This window comes from Equus quagga, chromosome 4 (assembly GCF_021613505.1).
Source record: "Equus quagga isolate Etosha38 chromosome 4, UCLA_HA_Equagga_1.0, whole genome shotgun sequence".
NCBI lineage: Eukaryota > Metazoa > Chordata > Mammalia > Perissodactyla > Equidae > Equus > Equus quagga.
Genome location: NC_060270.1, coordinates 50,591,470 through 50,614,191, shown reverse-complemented (window position 1 = coordinate 50,614,191; position 22,722 = coordinate 50,591,470). Strand labels below are relative to the sequence as shown.

The 22,722-nt window shown below is 36.8% G+C and overlaps 1 protein-coding gene across 1 annotated transcript; it reads left to right on the top strand.

The window, feature by feature from the left end:
* The first annotated feature begins 15,569 nt into the window (after positions 1 to 15,569).
* LOC124238657 (multiple epidermal growth factor-like domains protein 10) lies at positions 15,570 to 22,485 on the top strand. The gene is made up of 3 exons (XM_046659838.1): positions 15,570 to 15,621; positions 16,425 to 16,553; positions 22,159 to 22,485. The coding sequence occupies exons 1-3, from the start codon at positions 15,570 to 15,572 to the stop codon at positions 22,308 to 22,310; spliced, it is 333 nt and encodes a 110-aa protein (XP_046515794.1). The 3' UTR covers positions 22,311 to 22,485.
* The last annotated feature ends 237 nt before the right edge of the window (positions 22,486 to 22,722 follow it).

Genomic DNA, 22,722 nt, shown 5'->3' with positions numbered 1-22,722 from the left:
CCTGGGCGTGCATTTCCTTGTTAAGTTTAGTGAAAATTTGAGCAAGGGATGTGTGTATGATTCCAGAAGTCAAACTTTTACATTGCTACAGAATTATATGAGAAAGTGGAATTGTCAGTAAAATAACTTATTCTTTGGGAAAAAAAAAAAAGCTATGGGCATTTCTATAAACACATACCATACTCTTGATATTAATGTAATGAGTTGTGGGACTAAGAGGTTAACACGTATACTGTCCTTCAACAGATGGCATACTCATTAGTAGGTTAATTTCATCAAGTTCAGTGTCCCAATTTCAAAAGGATAATTAAGTTGAAGGCTAAAAATCAGGCGACTTTGTTTTTCTAAATATAGAGAAGGAATAGCAAGTGCAAAACCACTAAGATAGTTTGCAAAATGGGTATATGTCAGAGGAAAGTTATGTTTCCCAAGTAATTCAACTCACATGAAAGTGATTGCAAATATAGACTTTACATGGATCAGTTATTTAAATTCATCCAATAATTACACGTAAGCTCTTTTTTCCTTGCACCTGCAATGCTGATTATTTGATACCCATGATTCTATCCACAGTTTAACATTTTCCTCATTGATAAGTACGTAAGTTTCCCTTTATCAGATGTTGCACTTTTCCATCCTTGCACAGAAATCCATGTCCCCTTTCACTTCACAATAATGTGACTCCAGAATTTTCTATACCAATCAACTCTTATTAATTTAGCCTCTTTTTGGAAACAACATGCCCTCGGTACACACCAGATTTCATTGTGTCAAACTTCACACTTTCAGCTTGTTTCAGGTGTATTTTCTCTAATACAACCAACCCAACATTCTTTTTAAGCATCACGCATTGAAAGGATAAAAACTATGAAAATGTACATTTTGAAAGACTGAGCCAGATGGACATGAAAGAAGCATTTTATATCTTGGTGAATAAAAGAAGAGGAGGCAGTGGAGATTCTTTTTTAATCACTGATTTTGTTTTTGGATACATTCTATTGAACTTTTGTGAGGGAGGAAAAGCTCTTAGGAGGAGTAAAGAATGTTGTGTACCATAAAAGGGTCAATTAGCTACGAGAACTGACATCCCTTGGAAGGAAGGAATGACAGAAGAGAATGTGAAGTAAATCCGTCATTTTTCATAGAGAGGAATAAAGAAATACAACAGCTATCACAGAGAAATAACCTTTGGCATGAATACTTTTTAAATATTTTGCTTTCCATCTCCATCATGGAAATTTTTTATTTTAAAACCAGAAGAGAAGGCAGGAAAGAAGCAGCTCCCTGCGTCTGAGACTGAAGGTCAAAACCATAGGTTTTAGGACAGGATATGTATGGGAGTTATAAACAATCTGGATCTCAATAAAAACCATTCTTTGGCTTCTACCTCTAAAACCTGCTACATGTGAAATACTTAAAAAATGTTCTTTACCATCTGATTCTTACATAAAAATACAAGATGAAAGGAAAGGAAGCAAGTGTCATCTGGTCTAATTGAGTCACTTTTAGAGCTATATTTCCAAGTGAAAAGATTTTCCAAGAGGAAGGACTTAAGAAAATACAAACCTTTTGATTCATGTCACCTGTCAGGTAAGAAAGGGTTTTGCTATGTGCCCACCAATGATCCTGCCACCATTAATGAAAATACTGGGTACCACTGAGTTTGGAGCTATCTGGGTTTGGTAATGTGCTGGATAATGTACTTGTTCACTCTAGTCCTCACAACAGGCCTGTGATTTTGTTATCATCCCCTTTGGGAATGAAGAACCAGAAGCTCAAAGAAAGGACTTACTCAAGGCCTTAACACTAGTAAGTGGATGATACAGGGTTCAAATCACAGTCTATCCAAAATTTGCTACAGCCTTCTATTTTAAATATACGACCAGAACAAAGATGGCCATCTTTAACAGGTGGCAGAATTTGGTGCAACAAATATTTCAAGTCACTTCACTCTGTAGCCCTCAACTTCCCCAGATGACCCTGAGGTCTCTTATAACTCAAACACCTATGATTTTAAGGCTTTAAAGTATCAGCCAGTTTATGGAGCAGGAGAATGTCACAGATGGAAGTATTTCAAAGTTAATCCAGTGCTTTATCCCCGTTACATTTTCTCTGCTATGTACTTATCCTGTCTCTACTTGAACTCCTACAGAGATGAGTCACTCCTTACCTCCTAAAAAAAGTTTAGTCCAGTTTTGGGCAGCTCTTCCAGAAAGTATTTCCTTATTGAGATAAAATCTTCCCTCCTCCTTTTCCACAAGACTGCCTCTTCATGTTTGAAGACAGTTCTGTCTTCTTAGCTCTATTTTCTCCCGGTTAAACATCCCTCAGCTTTCAATCAGATAATGTGGTCTTCAGTTCATTCTTTTTCCTGTTCACTCTCCCTTTATCTTGATATCTGGCCGTTTATTTATCTCTTACACAGGTATCATCATGGTAGGCTGCACATCCATGGATATGAAAGTAGAAAATTGAGAAACTAATAAAAAATGAAGACACTTGCCCTATGCTTGGTGCCATCTTGAATTCTTGCTTGTGTTAAATTCAGATCATTCCAGACAAGACAAGCTAATTCAAAATAATGCATTTATCTAGGCTGGAAAGAAATAGCCTTGTTTGGTGAATTGTCTCCTATTCTGAGCATTCTCTAAAAGTGGATAGATTTCCAAGGAAACTCAAAGTTAACTTTCTTATATCTTGTTAACGAGCAACACCAGAAACTTTATGTCACCAACTACATTGCTAAGGCATCTATCTATATCATCACATATCCTCAGATAAGTCCATGCCTCAAATCTATAGCTTAAAGGTGACTGAAAATACCAGAGAACAGTCATTGAAATGTTGAGTTAACCACACGTCTGTGGGCGTGAATTTAAATAATGATTGCTCCCAGTTACAGTACCACATATGGTTTTATTCTCCTTCAACAGGATATCCAAAAGGCACTTGTGGTCCATATTGCCAAAGGACATGTGAGTGCCTGAATGGTGGCAGCTCTGACACCAGGATTGGCACCGTGACTGCCCTCCTGGTTTCATTGGGGCCCACTGCAGTCAAAGGCAGTCACTCCACCTGTTATGAAGTGGATGTGCTAAAGCAAAGTTTTTAAGATCTGCACTTAGGGAGAAAACATTGTTGCAATTATTTTACTTACTAATTTACTGTAGTAACAGCAAACACAAACTGACCTAAATTCTGGATTGAGGAGTACTTACATGAGGAGTTTGATTGAGAGCCAAAGTCAGTGAAGGCAACCAAAGAGAGCCCTTTGGTCATAACCTCTTGCCTCAGCAATGAAGGACTCAAGTCACGATTAGAAATCTGTGTGGCAAAATCAGAGCAGACTGGGGATTTCTGTGCACAAAACGTCAGACTCATTGCCTAAAGTTCCACAATTTCATTTACTCTCAGCATTTTACAGCTCAAAATTAAGCAGCTCCCCTGCTTACCCCAAAGTAACCCATTCCCTAAAATCTGAAGACAATAACCACATATCACAACAACAACTATTGACATAAAGCTTAAGGGACCGGATGTAGATTAAAGATCCCTTAAAAATTCACTGAATTGGACTCTATGGGGATATGCTTAGCAGTACATTTTGCTTTTATCAGATCTGCCATTTTCTAAATATTTGAGTAGTGTGCAAGATGGTGAAGATCTTCAAGGAGGTTCGAGGAGGAAATGGGTAGGAGAGCACATGGTGGGGAGGTGGTCCTGGCGATATTGTGTCCAATGTCCTAGGTGTTGTTGATGAAGGTGTTCACTTTGTGATCCTTTATTGATGCACATTTTTGTTTTTGCACATTATTTTGCATCCTATACTTCACAATTGAAGGGTAAAAGAACCATCATTAGATCTTAAATTAACGATAGAAGTACTGCAATTGTGAATTTAAGATTCTTTCTTTTGGAAAAATGGTGATGGAGTTTGTGAGCAGGCAGCGTACCAAGTCATTAGCTGCTGAAGATATCCAAATGCTTATCTTCCTCAGGCAGTTGCTTGTCTTTTTTGTATGAGGGCTATTTTAAATACCTTGCCTCAGTGCCCTGCTGTTCTGAGTATAAAAGATGAATAAGACAAAGTCCTGGCTTCAAGTAGTGGAAAGATGAAACCTAGTGGACACTGCCTCTGAAGCCTCAACAGGCAGGTTATCTCTGAGTTAAAGCCAGCCCATAAACATTTCCTAAGGAAGGTTCTGACTGGCTCCTTTGTGTTTGTTCTTCAAGAGAATTGTTGGGAGAAACTTGCTAATTTCCTCAGACCAAAGCATCTTCAAAAGCCTTGGTTTCCCTGAACGTTAAGAGTATTTTTGTCTTCAGCAACCCGTGATCTTCTACCTGACCTCTTTTCCTTCTTTGCTTTGACAACTGAGTAGGTCAGGGCCAAAGGTGTAGTCCGCTTCTTACAAGTTCAGAGAAGTATGATATTCATTTGTGTATATGTTGTTACTCTATGTTCCCTTCGCTTGATTCTCACACACGTTTATTTTCTCTTTGTGTGTTATCTGTATTTTGGTGAGCATCTCAATAAATTTGTGGAGTGAAGTTTCAGCAGAACAAGCAAGCAGGATTAATACGTTTGTTAACTTATTAATAAAATAATTTTAATTGTTCTAATTTTTCTAAATTATTCTAAAACTAATTTCTAAAATTATTCTAGTTTTTAATTATTAAATTAATTTAATTAATATAATACAATTTATTAAAGATAATTTCACAAATTTGTTGATTTAATAATAAATCAGTAACTGTATAAATAAACTAATAAATACATAAACAAATATTTGGAGATGTGAGTACAATGAAACCAATATCAATGTATAGGTGTGTAAGCTAAAATTCAAGAATGGACTTTAAGAGGAAACACACTCAAGATTATTACGTATCTTGAGGATACACATATGACACTCGCACGCACACATTTGCTAAGACAGCCATGTGGTAAATCAAAACTGAGTTTGTAAGAGTCATTTCTGTCACATATGTGTTTGACATTAGATATTTGGTTGGAAATTCCTGGTGTCCACTAAAATTGCGCTAAGTAAGCAACAATTTGAACAGTTTCTTTTTTTGTTTTGTTTTTTCAAAGTAATCTTTTAAAATTAAAAAGCAAACTGAAGGCAAGTCAGGCAAACCTATTTGGTTAAAAGAAAGGGTCATGCATTTACGAGTTTTTAAAAATCTTGATTGGCAAACTGTTTTAAGAAGAAAAATCTGGTTTTGTTTTGCTTCTTCCTACAATTTGTCCTGAAAATCGCTATGGGCAGCACTGTGTCCAGCCGTGTTCCTGTGGCAAAGGACAGTGTGACCCAGTGACTGGAGGGTGCCAATGTCCACGCGGCAAAATGGGAGCCAGGTGTCAGCAAGATAACTATGACCATAGGGTCACCTTGTCCACCCAGCCATCAACCACACTAAACTATGAAGGAAGATTTGGTGCCAGAGAATATAATTAAATGAATATTGTTTATAACACATTCTTCTTCTTCTGCTTCTTCTTTATTTTTTTTTGTGAGGAAGGTTGGTCCTGAGCTAACATCTATGACAATCTTCCTCTACTTGGTATTTGGGACGCCGCCATGGCCTGGCTTGACTTTCTACGGAAATGTGGCTTTCATGCCATGAAAGCACATGTTCCCATAGAGCGATATAGGAAACAACGTATTGGTGGAGGGTAAACAAAGATTGAAACCCAAAACAAAGAGTAATTTCTGCATACTCTTGAGCAAGAGCAAATTTAAAATAACTTTGGCTAACTTTTGTAAAACTGCCAAAAATTGTGTGTTGGAGATGTCTACTTAACTGAAGAGTTTTATTTCCTCTTCAACGTGCAGAAGCCCACTGAAAGCCGTAAGAAAAAAAGACAGAAGGAAAACATGATCTTTGTTTAAAACTACAGAACTCTCTTGTCCTAAATCCTAATATTTATTATGATCATCATGAAAATCATGAGAACGAAGAACTGTCCAGTTCACTAAAACGTGGATGTGTGGAGAGGATGCTGGGCCCCTACACTCTTCAGCGGGGCGAGCAGAGCAACCACTTGTCCATGGTGCACACAGAGAGACAAAACTAATGACACTTTGTTGTAAAACAAGGACTGGACTCATTGGCAGGCTGCAGGAGCTTCCTTGAATTCTGCTGGACATCATAGACTGGCGGAAAAAACAGGATAAAGACAAGAAAGACAGACGTATCATCTTTTCAACTCTTCACTAGGATCAACAGGACTCTGCGGGCCATGAGTAGCCTTGCAGCTAAAGGGAGTCTAAGCTCACACACGCACACACATCCCATGACTTTGTGTCATATGGAGCTTTATTCTAGCCAAGGAGCCTTCCTACTAGCTGAAATCATAGCTGGTGCATAAAAAATTAAGCTGAGGCATAAAAAAAAAAAACTCCCTTCATTTTGGAAATAGAATATGACACTATTCAAAGCTTTGATTAGTTTCTTCAGTGCAAATTCTGTAAGAAGGATAAAAGATACAAAGAATAGGAAAACAAAAAGCAGAAGAGCATAGAGCAGAAAAGTTTTGTTAGGGAGCACGTGAAAACATTAACCAGAATCTCTCCCAAGAATTTGAAGGACATAATGTAAAAGAGTCCTCTATAAAATGCAAGTGCAACGCAGAGATATAAGGATTCATGGAATAAATGAACAAACAGCTGAAGGAAATGAAAACGTAAGCTGGCAGAGCTCAGAGAGAAGTGGAAATGAAAATTAAATTTCATCGTATAGATGAAGGCCACACAGAACGCAGGTGATAGGAGGATGGAACCTGCTAAGGGACAGCCAGGGACATGGAGAATAGGCTAGAGGAAAGTGAAGGCAGTGAAATGGAAAGGAATAGAGAGACAGATACATAAATGGAAAAGAAAAATGTTCAAATATAATATTCAAGATTTTTTTCTCGAATGAAAGAAGGTCTGATGCTACCGATTGAATGAATACATTCTATCCCTGGAAATACTAGTTAGGATTCAGCACAGACAAGTGGAAACTCCATCGGGGATATAAGGAAAAATATGAGATCTCATATGAAGAGGAGGGAAGAGAATCAGTCTGGCCTCATCTCTCACAGCAATATTCCTTGCTCACATATGGTTAGTCAATGCCTATGAAGTTCCTGGGAAAAAACTTGGCTCAAGTATTTTATACACAGATAAACTGTTGTTCAAGTATAGCATGATGGAAAATAAACAAATATGTTTAATAATAAAAAGTTGATGAAATATAGTAGCCATAAAATATTTTGACAAAACTGTTAAAAGATAAATTTTAGCAACCAAGTAATAAATGAAAAAAGACTATTAGTGAGCACAAAATCTGTTTTAATTAGGGCTAAGTTTAAAACATACATGGGAATTATGGTTACATGACACAAGATAAATAAATAAATGTTATAAATTATAAGAATGTTGAGATTTTAGCATAACTTTAGCAAGCATTAGGTAGAAGAGAAGAAAAGGTGGAGGGGTATAAATATACTGATCTCTTTATTTCTTCATTAAAGGTTATGGGATGGCAGAGACAGATCTGTGTCAAAAAATATTGTTTAAATATGACCATTCCATAAGTATGTTTAAGCATATGGGGATAAACGGGTGAAAGAGATGAAAGTTTATTTTAATAGTATAGGACTTGGTGTCATTGATTCTGCTTAATATGCCTTAAAAGCAAAAATCAAAAAAGAATAATTGAGAGTTAACTTATGGTATTCTATTACATATATGATGATGATTCAACCATTACTTGTACAACTGTAATTGTTTTTTAAATAAATAAACTTAAGCACTTCTTTCATTTGGTACAAAAGTTAAGTGTACCTGTGCAGTCAAATAAAGGCAAGAAGGAAAGTGTCATACAGATTGACTTCAGGTACATGCTCTATGTGTTAACCAAACACCTTCGGGCAAGTAAAAGAAAGGATCTCTCTAATGTCTCTCCCGCTGGCTGGAATAGAAAGAATGGTTGAGGAGAAGTCAGGAGTTCTAGATTTGAATCTGGCTCTTATCTTTGCTGGCTGCTTAAGCCTGAGCAAGACTTAAGGCTCTGAGCTTCAGTTTTCTCAAGTGTAAAATAAAGAATACTGTTACCCACATCAGAGGGATATTTGTGAGCATTAAATGAGATAATTCATGTGGAAAATATCATCATGTAAAAATACTATAAACTGGAAGGTATAAATGACAGGCCCTTGGCCAAATCTAGCCACAGATGTGTTTGAATTGGCTGACATAGTTTTGACTTCTACAGCGCTGCAAAAACAATTTTAATTAGTTGCCAACTTTCAAAGATTGGATTATTTCATATAAAATATGGATTTTGAGTTTTCCTGGAAAAAATCATATTAGCTGGCTCTATCAGGCCCGTATTCTCCACGGCAAAACCAGTTAAATGTGAATAGTGGTTCCTCTCGCCTTAGAGGGCCTTTGCTCTCCCATTAATGGCACTTCATAGCATTCAATTTTCCCCCTGACAATGAAGGCTCAATTTTCTTTTGCTGGTTGGCTTTATTCACTTGTATCTTAACTCCTCTTGGCAGTGCATCTTTGATTGTGTCACCCACCACCGTAAGCTGAAGTGCTTTTCAAATTTCAGTCTAAAACATTAAAGAACAAATTGCTCATCTGTCTTCTTTATTAGTTATGAGACTAAACATATGAAGTTTTCCCATTCCTAATCTGAGCTTGACCTCTGCTTGTTCACTAGGGCATCTCCAGTTCCCAAAGTATACCAGGTACGTAGGTATAAGCTCATTAAATACTTATGGAGTGAACGCAGACTTGCATGAATGACAATGATGTGCTTACTATCCTAAGGATACTTCTGAAGAGTTGTTTGTTTTAATTTGAACATTTTCTTATGCTTTTTTTTTGCTAGATAGATATGGCTACTCACCTGATGCAGAGAAAATTGTTTGCTCATGTGACATTTTTATTCAGTTTGATATTTCTTGTTTTTACTACACAATGTCCCCAAAGTATGTCCCAAATTGTGAGTTAAAATGTACCTGTAAAAAAGGTGGCCTTTGTAATCCTATGAATGGAAGCTGTACCTGTGGCCTTGGATGGACAGGAAATTATTGTGAAAAAGGTAAATTGATTACTATCTTCTTTCAGTCAATAAAAATCTAGAACATTCTGCCATCGGTTAATAAAATAGAGGCCTGAGAAGAGGCCATTTTCCAATAAGTTTATGCTGGTAGTTTATAATTATGATTGCATGTCCAATAAAAATAGTGTTATGTTAATATTGATTGATTTTGTTACCTTGTTACCGGAATGCCACATGAAAACTCTAAAACCCTTAAGTAATTGAAATAGTATTAATGTGAAAGAGTTCCTCTGAGACCTAAATCCTACTCCCTCTCCAGCCAGTTTTTAAGGCTGAAGACTTAGTGGACAGCAAATCTGTTGAACTTTGAGCTTCTTGACAGGAGGCTGAGGAGCCTCAACCTCCACTGAGGCCTTGAAACGACCAGGGTACAGAGTGTGGGCCCCTGGGCAGAGCCAGAGCACATTAAGAGCAGGCCCAGCTGCAGGGGTGAAGAGGAGTGCTGTGGGAGCAGAGGTCTCCAAACTTCACTTCCTCAGGAAACATTTAATCACATACAACCATAAATGTATTTTTATTTATAAATGACAGTCATGTGCTTCTCAACTAATATTCTATGTATATTATAAAACATATATAAAAGTATAAGTTAATAAAGAATGGATAAAGATAAATATTGATAGTTGTTCTGATATTTTCTTTCCAAACCACTATTGATTATTTTGTGCAATGTTGAAGAGCATGCATCCTATTTAGAGCCCACAATTGTAGATGATGATATTATGTTTTGGCAGAATGGAGAGCAACAGCTCTGGCAATGAGGCAGAGTGTGGATGAGAACACTGTGCTGGGGGCCTAAACTTGGGGTACCCTGAGTAAAAAATAAGCCACAGTGAACTTTTACCTTGACGGCTTCAACTATGGGGGCTATGGATCTTTAGACGTGCAGCCCGACATATTAGCACAATGGGGCTGATTATCCACCATCCTTCACCTCTCATTGGACAGTCATGAAATGTGTCAGTGTATCATGGGCAAGGATAGACCCGTGTGCTGACCCCCCTCTGCTAATACCGTGCTCTGTGCCTTTGGGAAGTTCACAGCCTCTCCATGACTTGGTTTACCCATCTGAAAGTGAGGGTAATGACACTGAAATGACAGCTCTTCTAAATCTAACATTCAAAATAATTTTTCATGTTTTTTTTTATGCGGATATCCTCTCTAAATTCGTGGGAGACAGGTCTTATCAATTTTGTAATATTTGGTATTACTTAATCAGAGCAGTAGTAGTACTTTAAAAATAGTACCATCAAGTCTATAATGTTTTTGTTTATTATTTAATTCTAAGTTGGATAATTCTGTAGTTCTTTGGGGTGTGGGATATTTTTATTTTGAATCTATCATTTAAACTTTGTTTTATGGAACATTTCAAATGTATGCAAGAGTTGCTGAGTCATTGGGTAAATGCAACGTAATTTTGTAATGTGTTGACAAATTCTCCTCCATGTGGGGTTGTACCATTTTGCATCTTCACAAGCAATACATATAAGAATGCCTGTTCCCTTACAGCTTTATCAAAAGAGGATGTTGTCAAACTTCTGATGAGAAATGGCATATCAGCAGAGTTTTAACTTGTATTCTTCTTATTATGAATAATGTTTAGAATCTTCTCTAATGGGTAAGGTCCTTTTGCATTTCTTTTTATATAAATTATTTGTTCATAACTGTAGCTCATTTTTCTATAAGGTTGTTGGTTTTATTCTTCTCTAATCTTAGAAGTTCTATATCTATGAAAGATATTAACTCTTTGTTGTAAATTATTTCACCCTAATTTGAGAAAATTTGTCTTTCGTATTTTTACTTTGCCTATGCCACGTGTGACACATGCTTGGTTATCTATTGATGTGTAACAAACCACCCCACAGCTTAGAGACTTAAAACAATAGTTTACTATTCTTTCCCATGATTCTGAGGGTTAACTGGGTTCTTCTCTCAGATGGCAGCTGGGCTGGAATGTAGAAGATAACCTCTTCATTTACACACCTGCCACCTTTGTGTTCCTCCACAAGGCTTATTTCTCCTTGTCTTAGCTCAGCCTGCCAACACAAAATGTCATAAACCAGGTGATTTAAACAAGAGAAATTTATTTTCACAGTTCTGGAGTCTGGGAAGTTGAAGATTCAGGTGCTGCCAGCTGGTTCCTGGTGGAGGCCCTTGTTCCCGTTTGCAGATGGCTGTCTTCTCATTTTATCCTCACGTGCAGAGAAAGAGCACGTGTCTAAGCTCTCTCGTCTCTTCTTATAAGGGCACTAAGCCCATCATGAGGATTCTATCCTCATGATCCAATTAGTTCCCAAAGGGCCCATCTCCAAATACCGTCACATTGGAGATTAGTGTTTCAACATATGAATTTTGGAGGGACACAAACATACAGTCTATAACACTCCTTAAGGCATCTAAGACCTCTCTGCATGGCCCTTTTTTCCAACAGGATAAGTGAATTTCTTACGTTACAGCTGACTTCCCAAAGCAGAAGTTGCCAGGTCTTTCTAAAACTTGGAAATGGCATAACATCACTTCCACCATATCCTATTGAGTAAAGCAAGTAATGAGATCAGCTTAGGTTCCACATGGGAGGGGACAACACACAGGTTGTGAATCTCAGGAGATATACTTCAGTAGGAGCATCTTTGGATTATAGATTCCACATGATTCAAAGTTGTTTTGTATTTTTGGGGGGGGTAATAAAATATGTCACTCATCCCTCTATTTTTTTTAAATTTTGGGTCATAATTAGGAATGTATTCCCCATTCTCAAGTTTTAGGGGAATTCACTCATCTTTTCTTTTAATACTTGTATGATGTCATTTTTGACATTTAATTCTATAATCATTTTTAAAGTTTTTTGCTGATCTATGGTGTGAAGAACAGATCCATTTTCTTCTTATATGGCTTTTCAGTTATCATAATGTAGCTTTTACAAATCTATCTTCCACTGACTTGAGATGCAGCCTTCATCAAATACTATTCCGGATGCTCTGTTCTATTGGTCTATTTGTGTGTAAATGCAGTACTATTTTTATTATGGAGTATTTATTATATGTATGTGATACTGACAGGGCAAGCCATCCTTCATTGCTCTTCTTTTTCAGGGATTTCCTGGCTATTCTTGTTTCTTTGTTCTTCCAAATGAACTTTATAATCAAATTGCCTAGATGCAAAAAAAAAAAAAAGCCAAGTATTTTTTACTGTTTTGTTGTCCTCTGTGTTCACTCTCTCTTAGGGAGAATTAACATATTTATGACATTAACTTATCCTATCCAAGAGCAAACATGGGCTGTCTTTCCATTGGTTCAAGCTTTTTGTTCCCCAAGTAAGTAAAATGCTGGCTTTTAATATTCATATTAAGATATAGCTATTCGTTTTCTAATTTATTCAATGTTTTCACTGAATTTTTTAGTAAATTTATTTTTCAACTAAATTTTCTGCATCTATGGAATCAATGTGATTTTTCTCTTTAGGCTGGTAAATATGATGGATTTATTAATGAATTTTCTAATATTGAATGACCTTACATTTTTGGAATAAATGCTGCTTGGCTGTGACATATTACTTTATAATATGCTGTTGGTTTCTGTGTTCTTATGTTTTTTTAAGAATTTGGCATCAATATTCGTAAGTGAAATTGAGTTGTAGTTTTTTATGCATTTTTGTCAGGTTTTGGAATTGATGTTATACTCAACAAAATGTACTTAATTTTTCCTTCTTTTTCAATACTTCGGAATAGTGTAAGTAGTGAGGTGATAATCTGATCTATAGAGAAGGTCCCTGTGAAACCTAGGACTGATGGAGTTTTTTTGTTTGTAATGCAGAAGCTATTTTACTATTTTTTCTCTTGTTTTTCTACTGTAGTTAACCTGTCTAGGTTTTCTGCCTCAAATTAGGATAATTTTGGTAAGTCGTCTTCTCTAACTTTTCCATTTCATTTAGGTTTTTATATTTATATGCATTCTACTTTTCTATCTATTCCTTTTGATGGTCAGTCTAAATTTTTTTTTTTTTTTTGAGGAAGATTAGCCCTGAGCTACCTGCTGCCAATCCTCCTCTTTTTGCTGAGGAAGACTGGCCCTGAGCTAACATGCGTACCCATTTTCTTCCACTTTATACATGGGATGCCTACCACAGCCTGGTGTGCCAAGCGGTGCCATGTCCACACCCGGGATCTGAACCCGTGAACCAAGGGCCGCCGAAGCAGAACATGTGCACTTAACCACTGAGCCACCAGGCTGGCCCTCTACATTTTTTAAAAATTCTGTATATTTATGCTTTCTCTCTTTTATCTCGATTAGATTAGGTAATGATTTGTCTGCTTTTATTTTTTCATTAATTTTATTGTTTTTTCTGTCTTTGAACTCATTACAAATTCCATTGTCTTAACCAGAAGTAATGCTCAGGTTGTTTCTTTTCTAGAATGTTCTCCTGGTTATGATGGCCCACGCTGCCATTTTAACTGCTTCTGTCATAAGAATGGAGTTTGCAACAGGTTTTCTGGAAGCTGTGGGTGCCTTCAAGATAACTATGGAAGAAACTGTGAACATGGTAAACAGAGAAAATGAGTGGGCATATTATGGTGTTGATAAGTTTTAAGCTTTAAAAATTTTTTAAAATCATGATAGTGCATTCACATTAAATCAAATTAGAACAACTGTTAATATTTTAGTGTATATTCTTGCAATCTATTTCATAGCTCTAATTTAAGTTCTAGATGTTGACAACTGCCCTGATGAAGCAATTGGAGTTGTTTATTCTTTTTGGTACTGCTACCCAAAACACGATTCTGTGGTTTTGATCACCTGGAGTAGTCATACCCAGAGGAGTCAACTGCTGGTCTTTTTGAACAAAATAATTCTCCTTCCTCTGGGTCCCTTTAGGGAAAATATAGACACGGAAGCTATTTATTTGTCTCAAGTTAATCTAGGCTCGCCTCTGAAAGAGCTGCCTTCAAGTTCCCTTTGAACATATTTATTTATATCATTTCTTCATTTGGACTCAATATTTTCAGCTAAAATTAGGAAAAGGGAGAGTTATACAGTAATTTGCCTTTGACGTCAGAGAGCTCTGATGGATTACACAGTTAAGAGATTAAGATGTGAGAGCTTGAAGTCTACGATTAGTCATATATGGCCTGGTGCTGCCATGTAAATATGTATAAACTATTAACTTCTATAAACTTCAGTTTCATCATCTACAGAAAGGGAATAACAATAACACTTACCTTAAAGATTATCACTGGAATTAAATGAGAAGAATATATGTAAACATTTAGCATTGAGGCATGTGGCAAAAGATAGATGCATATTAATTATTTAGAAGTAAAGAACCTTTTAAAGGCTCTGAAGTGCTCTTAGTAATATCTAAAATGGTTCCCAGTTGTTTTGACCCATTTTTAAAGCTCTGGCTCTCACCAAGCACTCTGAGGTTTCTTGTGTCAGGGCACATGGAAGCAAATATCTTGTGGATTTTGCTTGTTTATTTTGTTTTCAAAATTGGAATAACAAGAGGTAAAAGAGAGGAAAAGAATATCTATTCAACACCCATAAATTTCATTCTACATGCCGTGGAGTGTCAAGGAAGATTCTGAGCAGACAAGAGACATCACTCTGGTGAAATAAATCTGTAAAGTAGGTATATTATTGATGATTAGGAAAAGGAGCCATCAGTAATGTCCATGTTGGAAGCTATAGTGATAGTCTAGGATTTTAGAAATCTGGACTGGAATAAAAAATTAATGAACAGAGAATATTCTGGGAGACCACTTAACTGTATTTTGCTTTGATTTGATTGATTGATCGAGTATTTGATTGATTTTGACATGGAGATGAAGAAGATGGAGGGATCAAAGATGGCTCTAAAGTTCTAAGTCAGGGAACGTGAAAAAATAATAGTATTATTTAAAGAAATGGAAAAGTCAAGCAAGACAACCTTTATGAGCTCAGTTTTATATATAATTAAAATAAGAAGGATAAAGGAGATTTAAATTTTTTATGTATTTGCATAAACGATTATACAAGAACCAACAAAAGAAATCCTGCACTGAATCTTCTTTTATTACTCATTTTTAAGAGTTATAATGAGATCATAAAATGGAATATATATTAATACCTTAATATATGGAGTATATATTATACAAAATAATTTATTCCTTATCTCTTTTTGGTTTTACCTCCTTTTTCTCTCCCTGAATGCAAGTTTTTGCTAATGTTGACTTTGTCCTGAGTAACTCCATTCATGCTGAAGAAGTGTCATACACATAAAGCCTAGGCAAATCCAACAGGTGCCTGGAAAGAGAGGTGGGAGGAAACGAAGAAAGAAAGAGAGAGAGATGGATAGATAGAAAGAGAGAGAGAGAGGAGAGGATGATTGAAGGGCAAGGAAATGTCAACCCCCTCCTATTTCCATTGGTGAGTAGTGAGCACAGCCCTGGAGAAAACTCAAGATAGGAAATGGGAATCTTTTGTCTGCAGTCAAGCTTCGCTCTCACACAGCTCTCTCAGGGTGAGCATCTCCCCCAGCAGGTGACAATTTTAGGATTCAAAGAACTACATGGTCTCTAAGTGTAAACCAATTACTTCTTCTGATCTTCAGCCACAAAAATATTGATCTTCTCCAACCATGGAGGAAAAACAGGTTATACTGGACTCACTAAGAGACAATTCTATACTGTACTTTATGGGCCATCTAAGGAAGTTTTTCAAAGATTAAATTTCACTGACTTTAAAATCTAACTTCCTTGAAAGTTGTTAAGCTAATGTATATGCATCATATTCTCTGTTTTTTATTCGCTGTCTCCTTTCTTCTCTTTCTCCCCACTTTCCCTCATACCCACCTCTGTCATCCGTTCCTTGACTTCAAATATCAAGAGCTGTATGAATCACCTCTCACAGATACTCTCTTATTTATTTAAAGAATTTAATCCCAAACCATTCTCACTAAATTTATCCTGGATCTGAAGTTTAAAGACATTTCTTTTTTAGGAATTTAGATTAATGGAAGATTTTGTTGAAGTCTTTGGCTGACTATAGCATTGCATGGCAAATAAAATTTATCTACTTGAAACTATTTTAAATTTTCTTATGAATTTTTCTAGACTAGTTGTAGAAAATGACACTTATATATTCCCTTATCTGTATGACTAAACTATTGTCAATATACTTCTCCATAGAATTTTTCCTTACTTTCCAATTCTCTGCTCTCATCTCCTTTGGTCCTGAGAAACAAATGACCTAGAGCATATCCTTTAATTTTCCTTCAGTTTATTCTTAAAGCCAAAATAGCATTTTGACATTTCCATTTTCTAGCATGCCTTCCTGGATTTTATGGCTTGAATTGTGCTCACATCTGTGACTGCAAAAATGGAGCCAGTTGTGATGCAGCAAGTGGACAGTGCATTTGTCCAGCAGGTTTCCATGGCAGCCAGTGTGAAAAAGGTAAAGCCAGAGCTTTTTTAAGCATGTGAATGTAGGAATCCTGTGTGACTGTGAGATTTTTCCATCTGAGAGCAAACGTGTAAACCAAATGAAAACATAGAATAATCACCTTATCTTACCACTGCGACATTAAAGTGACAGGAATTCACTCTATAGCCAATATAATAATGATCCCTTCTGATTTTGTTGCTGATTGGCCAAAAATTTTATTGTTGCCTAAATGAAATCGTTTAGTATCTCTAAACACCACTAATGCTGTTAGTCTTCAATGGACAAGGATTCTACCTCTGAATGAGAGTAAACATTTTATTAAATGCTTTTAGAAGAATGCCATGTATTGGGTTCAATAGTGTTGAAATAGATATAAAGACTTTATCAAAAAAATTTAAAGACTTGAATTAGACATTATCACTAGAAAGTTATGATAGCTGTGAATATAGATGAAGATATAGAGGTGAGAATTTGGGCTACTCAGTTTGAAATAAAACATTATAAAGCCCTAAAAGACTCTGATCATGCCCATTCCAAGCAATGCTAAACTACACAGGACTCAGCAAATAACTCGAAGTCCCATTTTTGTTTGGATTATGTACACTGTTGTGCATATGGTTACTACAACCACAATAATGATAATATAATGTTAGTGGTAATTTGACTTTATGGGAATCAAAGTTATTGCTTTTAAAAAGGATCTATATATTAGTCCCATACCATATCCTCATTTGTCGCTAGAGCTTTACATATAGTATCTCTTGTCCATCCTTTAATCATTTATTCGTTTATCATTTAGTGTTAAGTTCTGGGAATATACGTGGAGTTTACAGTTTTCTGGGGAAACAGACAGTAACTAAATAAATAACATTTTGAGGAAAAATATTAAAAGTAATGCACTTGGCTAATAGACTCAGCCTCCTTTCTTAAGTTTCTGTCTTCAAAACCTTCCATGCGTTCTAACAGGCACAAACAAGCGTCAAAGGAAGGCGATCTTAAGACCTGAAAGTGAAATCATGTTTAAAATGAAACTTCTTTCTGAGAATTCCAAAATTGTCCTCTTTTCTTCTGACCAACAAATCTCATTTTACCCCACTTGCTATCTGGGCTCAATCTTGAGGAAATTGTATCTTTAACCTCAGTTTAGGTACATCAGTGAAAGCTCAAAGGGTTAATTTTTTAGCATTTCTCTTTCCTTGCTAGTGTGTTCACCTGGAATGTTTGGGGACAATTGCCATTAACTTTGTGACTGGGAAGGAGAAACCTTCTGCCATCCAGTAACTGGAAAATGCCTCTTCCCACCTGGGAGAACTGGAGCCAGATGTGAAGCTGGGATGAGCCAAAGTCCCACATAACCTCCCTCTGTCTCTTGGGTTATGTAGAGATATACAAGCATTTTCATACTAAAAACTTTACTCGAATATTGCTTATCACATTACCCTTAGGATGATTAATCATGGTATGTTGCTGTGACATGACAGGCACCCAAAACCAGCACCACAACTGACAGAGGACACCTTGTAAGTACCTCAAAGAGATGCAAACACCCTGATCACAAAAGTGATTCAGAGAAATCACTAGAATTAAAACAATTCAGGTACACTCCAGGTAGTTTTCTTGAGAACCAAGTTCCCAGGTATTCTTTGGGAAATGAGATTTACACTTTATTTTTCTTTCCTCTCACAGAAATATTGACCCAGAATGTAATACTTTAAATCTTCAAGGACTGTCTTAAGAAGAAGAGAAAGTAGATTGAGTGAATCGTTGACTCATCATTTGCTATTAAATTTAATGAAAAATTACTAGAGGAAAAGGTTTTATATAATTCACAATAGCCCTGAAGGACTGACTCTCCCATAGATTATGATCCTAAGTAGAGCATTTAATCACAGAATTTACTTTCTTCATCTGCCGAAAAAGAAGGGTTGAGGCTACGCATTACTAAGGATATTTCCATTTCCAGCACTAATCTATGATTCTGAACCTGAGATTTCAATAATGCTGAGAAAGCCATGGTAACCTTCCAGACTGACTACAGGAGAATACTATTCATCCAGCACCATCTCCCCCACCCCACCTTGCTTCTGAGAAATAAAAAGAAAAAATAAATCAAAGCTACGTTCTTTGGATGACAGACGCCATCCTAAATACTTTGCTTGTATTCATTTAATTCTTACTACAACCCTTTGAGGTTGTTGCTGTTCTTATTCCTATTCAACAGATGAGGAAGCTGAGGCACAGAAAGGTAGTAAGTGGCAGAACCAAGATTTGAACCGAAGGAGTCTGGTTTTGGACCTATTAGTGGGCAGTACTGTATGTGTGAATGTCTGTATGTATTCCGGAGTAAGGAACCTGCAGTGGCTCATCAAGAGTGTTATATTCTTTCCTACCCCTTCAGCTTCCCTTTTTTATTGACTTTTAGAGTAAGGCCAAGGGTTATAAATATTGACTCGGAATTCTTTGAGATCTTCCAACTCAGGAGCTTACTGACACTGACATTTCTTTATTGCAAAGCTGCTTCATTTAAATATCTAACCTTGTGTTTCACTGCACTGCAAGCTTCTTGAGAATTGGATCCATGTTTATTCATCTTTTATTAAAAATCTTAGAGCAAGGTCTTGCACATGACAGTCTTCAGCACGTTTTTGTTGAAGGAATTCTTCCCTTTTCAGCCTTCTTCATGGAGTCATGGTAGATAGAAGGACCTGAACCTTGTCATATCTAAACTAAATTTGTCAGAATAAACATCCACATAACATCTTGGTGAAGCCACAGTGCACTTGTCGCTAATGTAATGCTCACTAAAGGCAGAATGCTTATAGTGTTTGTGGTTTCATCTAAATATTTAAGAAAACCACTAATGTTTATTGATTGCATATTATATGCCAGGCGTTTTAATTTATGGTAAGTGCCTTCATTATCATCACTATTCCCATTTTATAGATGAGGAAGCTGAAACACAAAGAAGTTAAGTAACTTGTCCAAGGACAGACAGCTAGCAAGTGACAGACTGGGGATTTGACACAGGCAATCTGGATCCAGAGCTAGGCGTTTAACATCCCCACTCCACTGCCTCTCAATGGGAAGAAAGGAAAAGAATTGCTTTTGGTTGTCTATCTGCATTGTCCAATATGCATTGTCCATTAACCACAGGTTGCTGCTTAATTTAAATTCAGTTTAATTTAAAATTCACCTCCTCAGTCACATAGGACATTCCAAGTGCTCAGTGGCCACATATGGCTAGTGGCAACAGTGTTGGATAGCACAGCATACAACATTTTCATCATTACAGAAAGTTCTATTGGACAGCACTCAGCAGTGGCTTAAAACTAGCTACTAAACCAAGAGAGCTTATGGACAGGCTGGAAATTAAAGCCTCACTCTATGGATCGTCTATGAACTAAATTCCGTATCATATAGTCTCTTTCAAGAACAAGTACATTGCCACGTGACAGTGGGTCCTATGTATTAATATGTCCATTCTTGGTGGGCACCTCAAGGCCCCCCCTGTCATGAGCTCTTTAGGGTACCCACAGCCTCTACAGATGTACTACAGGGTCTTTTATTTGCATTTTTCTTTTCAATTAGGCACAGTTAATCTGCAATATCAACTGTGAGCAGCTGTGTCTATGCAGGCACTATAAAGATAAAAGACCTCATTTTAATTTGAACTCTGGTAAAGGACCTATTAAATAGCCATAATGTTAATTCATAAAAGAATGTAGCAGCTTTTTATTGGATTATTTCCCCACCCCCTTGGTAAATTAACATTTGCAGACATTCAAACAGATGTCTTAAATACACATCGTTATTAACATGAAATGTGGTATTTTTATAAATTAAAATCAGATTCTGAGCTGCTCAGGAGAGATCCTGACTCATAACTTTTTCAAACAAGAAAACTAGGTCTTACCACCAAATTAAGTAATCCTCCCACACACTGGGCAGAGGTGAGTATGTTAGGTTAAATTTGAAATGGCACAGGATTTTTTTTTTCAATTTTCATAAAGTTTGATGGTTTAAAGAAAAGTTTCAGAGCGGCATTTACATCATCTGCAAAGTTCCTTTACCTACCTCATGTTCCTTCCTTTGGGAAGGGATTGAATTACTGTTTGCTCATGTTGAACCTCTGTAAAAAGAATCAATTACAAAACTGATTTAACAGTTTCCATTTATCTCATATTTAAAATCTAACTAGTTAATTAAGGCAAGAGAGCTGGACCTCATCTTAACCTACCTTCATTAGCCAAGAGAGCAAAAAATTTTCAAAAAGCATCCAACTCCAACTTTAAGGTGAATCTCCAACCCAGCAAAGAAAAATTTGAGGCAATAAAGAAATGTTTACCAAAATGTTGCCCAAAGACTCAGAATTTGCTCTAGTAACTGTATCTTCACATTTATATTATTTCTAAATTTTCCACTTTTCAGCTTTCCACTCCCTTGTTTGGCCTTTCTTCTGCATGTGCTTAATACCTCAAATGAGGAATGAGCACCAGATGAGAATTTAGAAATCCAGCTCTGCCAGGTACCAGGGACATAACATTTGAGAAGATCTCTTCAGCCATACCAAACCTTGGTTTCTCTCTTTCTAGAATGAGAAAGCTTACCTTAGTGCTTTGCCGACCTCACAGGTTTTGTTAGAACCAACTGAGATAATGTATTAGGAACCCAGTTGGTAAACAGCATAGAGCTAGGTGACTATTATTATTGCAAAATTAAGTTTCTATGGTCCTTAAACGTTGCTAAGTTGAATTACTTCCCGGTCTTGCCTGAGTGACTAGGAAATATAAACCCATTTTCTGTTTCCATGGGCTGGGCTTGGCTTTCTCCCTAACCTCACAATTCTTCAGAAACAGAACCTGTTAATTCTCTGCTAATTCTCTGCTGGATGTCAGACCAAGACCAAATGCTCAGGCTGGGATGTGATATGGGGGGCGGGGGGGGGGGGGGGGCTTTTTAGTCCACACTTAGTTATTTTGATAAAGCTAACACTTTTTATCCCCACTCTTCATTTCTCTACTGGTTGCACTCACAATGCAATTCAATTTAAAAATAGTTCTACCACTTTAGTACATATAGCAGGATTTCACAGAGGTGGGTACACAGGGGATCCATGGCCCTTTTGACATATTTTAAGAGATAGAAGAGTTGAATTTAAAGCCATTTCATTTTTAACAACATAAATACAAATAATCGTGTTTTCAACCTAAAAACAAATTTCATATATTGTGTGTTCTGGGCAACTGTTGCCTTTTTCTGACCTCAAGACAACTAATCCATTTTCCCTGTGTCCCTCACAATGCCAGTGCGATAAACTCTATTGAATAATCTAATTCTGAGAATGCACTTTAAAAATATAAGTTGCTGTCCTGTCTTCTCCTCTTTTCAATTTTGTCACTAACTTCCTTGACACTCTCCAGCCTCCTCCTGTTTTCCATTAAAATCCTTACTTTTATTATGTAACATTCTAGCATGGGAAAAAGATACCACATGGTTAACCAGAATTCTTTACAAGTCTATCATTATCTTATTGAATTCCAAGAAATAGTAGTAAAAAGATGGTGTGATAGAAAAGCGTATTTGAATTGCTCTTGTTTTTGCTTTTCCCTCACAGAATGCAGGTCAGGCCAGTATGGACCTAACAGTGCCGTGAAGTGCCAATGTGTCCACAGAGCTCCCTGCAGCCCTTGCAACGGGAGCTGCACTTGCCCCTCGAAGAGAATGGGTCCAACTTGTGAGGAAAATGGTTTGGACGATCCTCAATAACCAAACACTAACAGCTTTTCAGTGGGTGAATAGAATTCTGCCGAGGTTACCCGCGGTTCATCATCTTAACTTTGGCAGAGAAATGTACTTACTCAACCATCTTCAGCCCAGCCTCGCCTATTGAGAGGTGAAAAACAGGACGTCTCAAGTTTATGGCCTCCAAGCATAAGTTCCATTCTCTAGCCTACCCTTCCCAGCTTCCTTTTGCTGAAGAACATGCCTAAGAAAAAGAGAATGTTTTTTCAAGATCCCAGCCATAGTAACATTTTGGACTAATAAATGAACCTCTTTTTTTATATGCACAGGCGGTATTTAAATTTGGAAGTAAAAACTGCTTTTCAGTTCAGGTTGGACTGCACTGAAATATTCACACCTATTCACTGAAGACCTCAGTGGCCATTAAGTAGCTGAG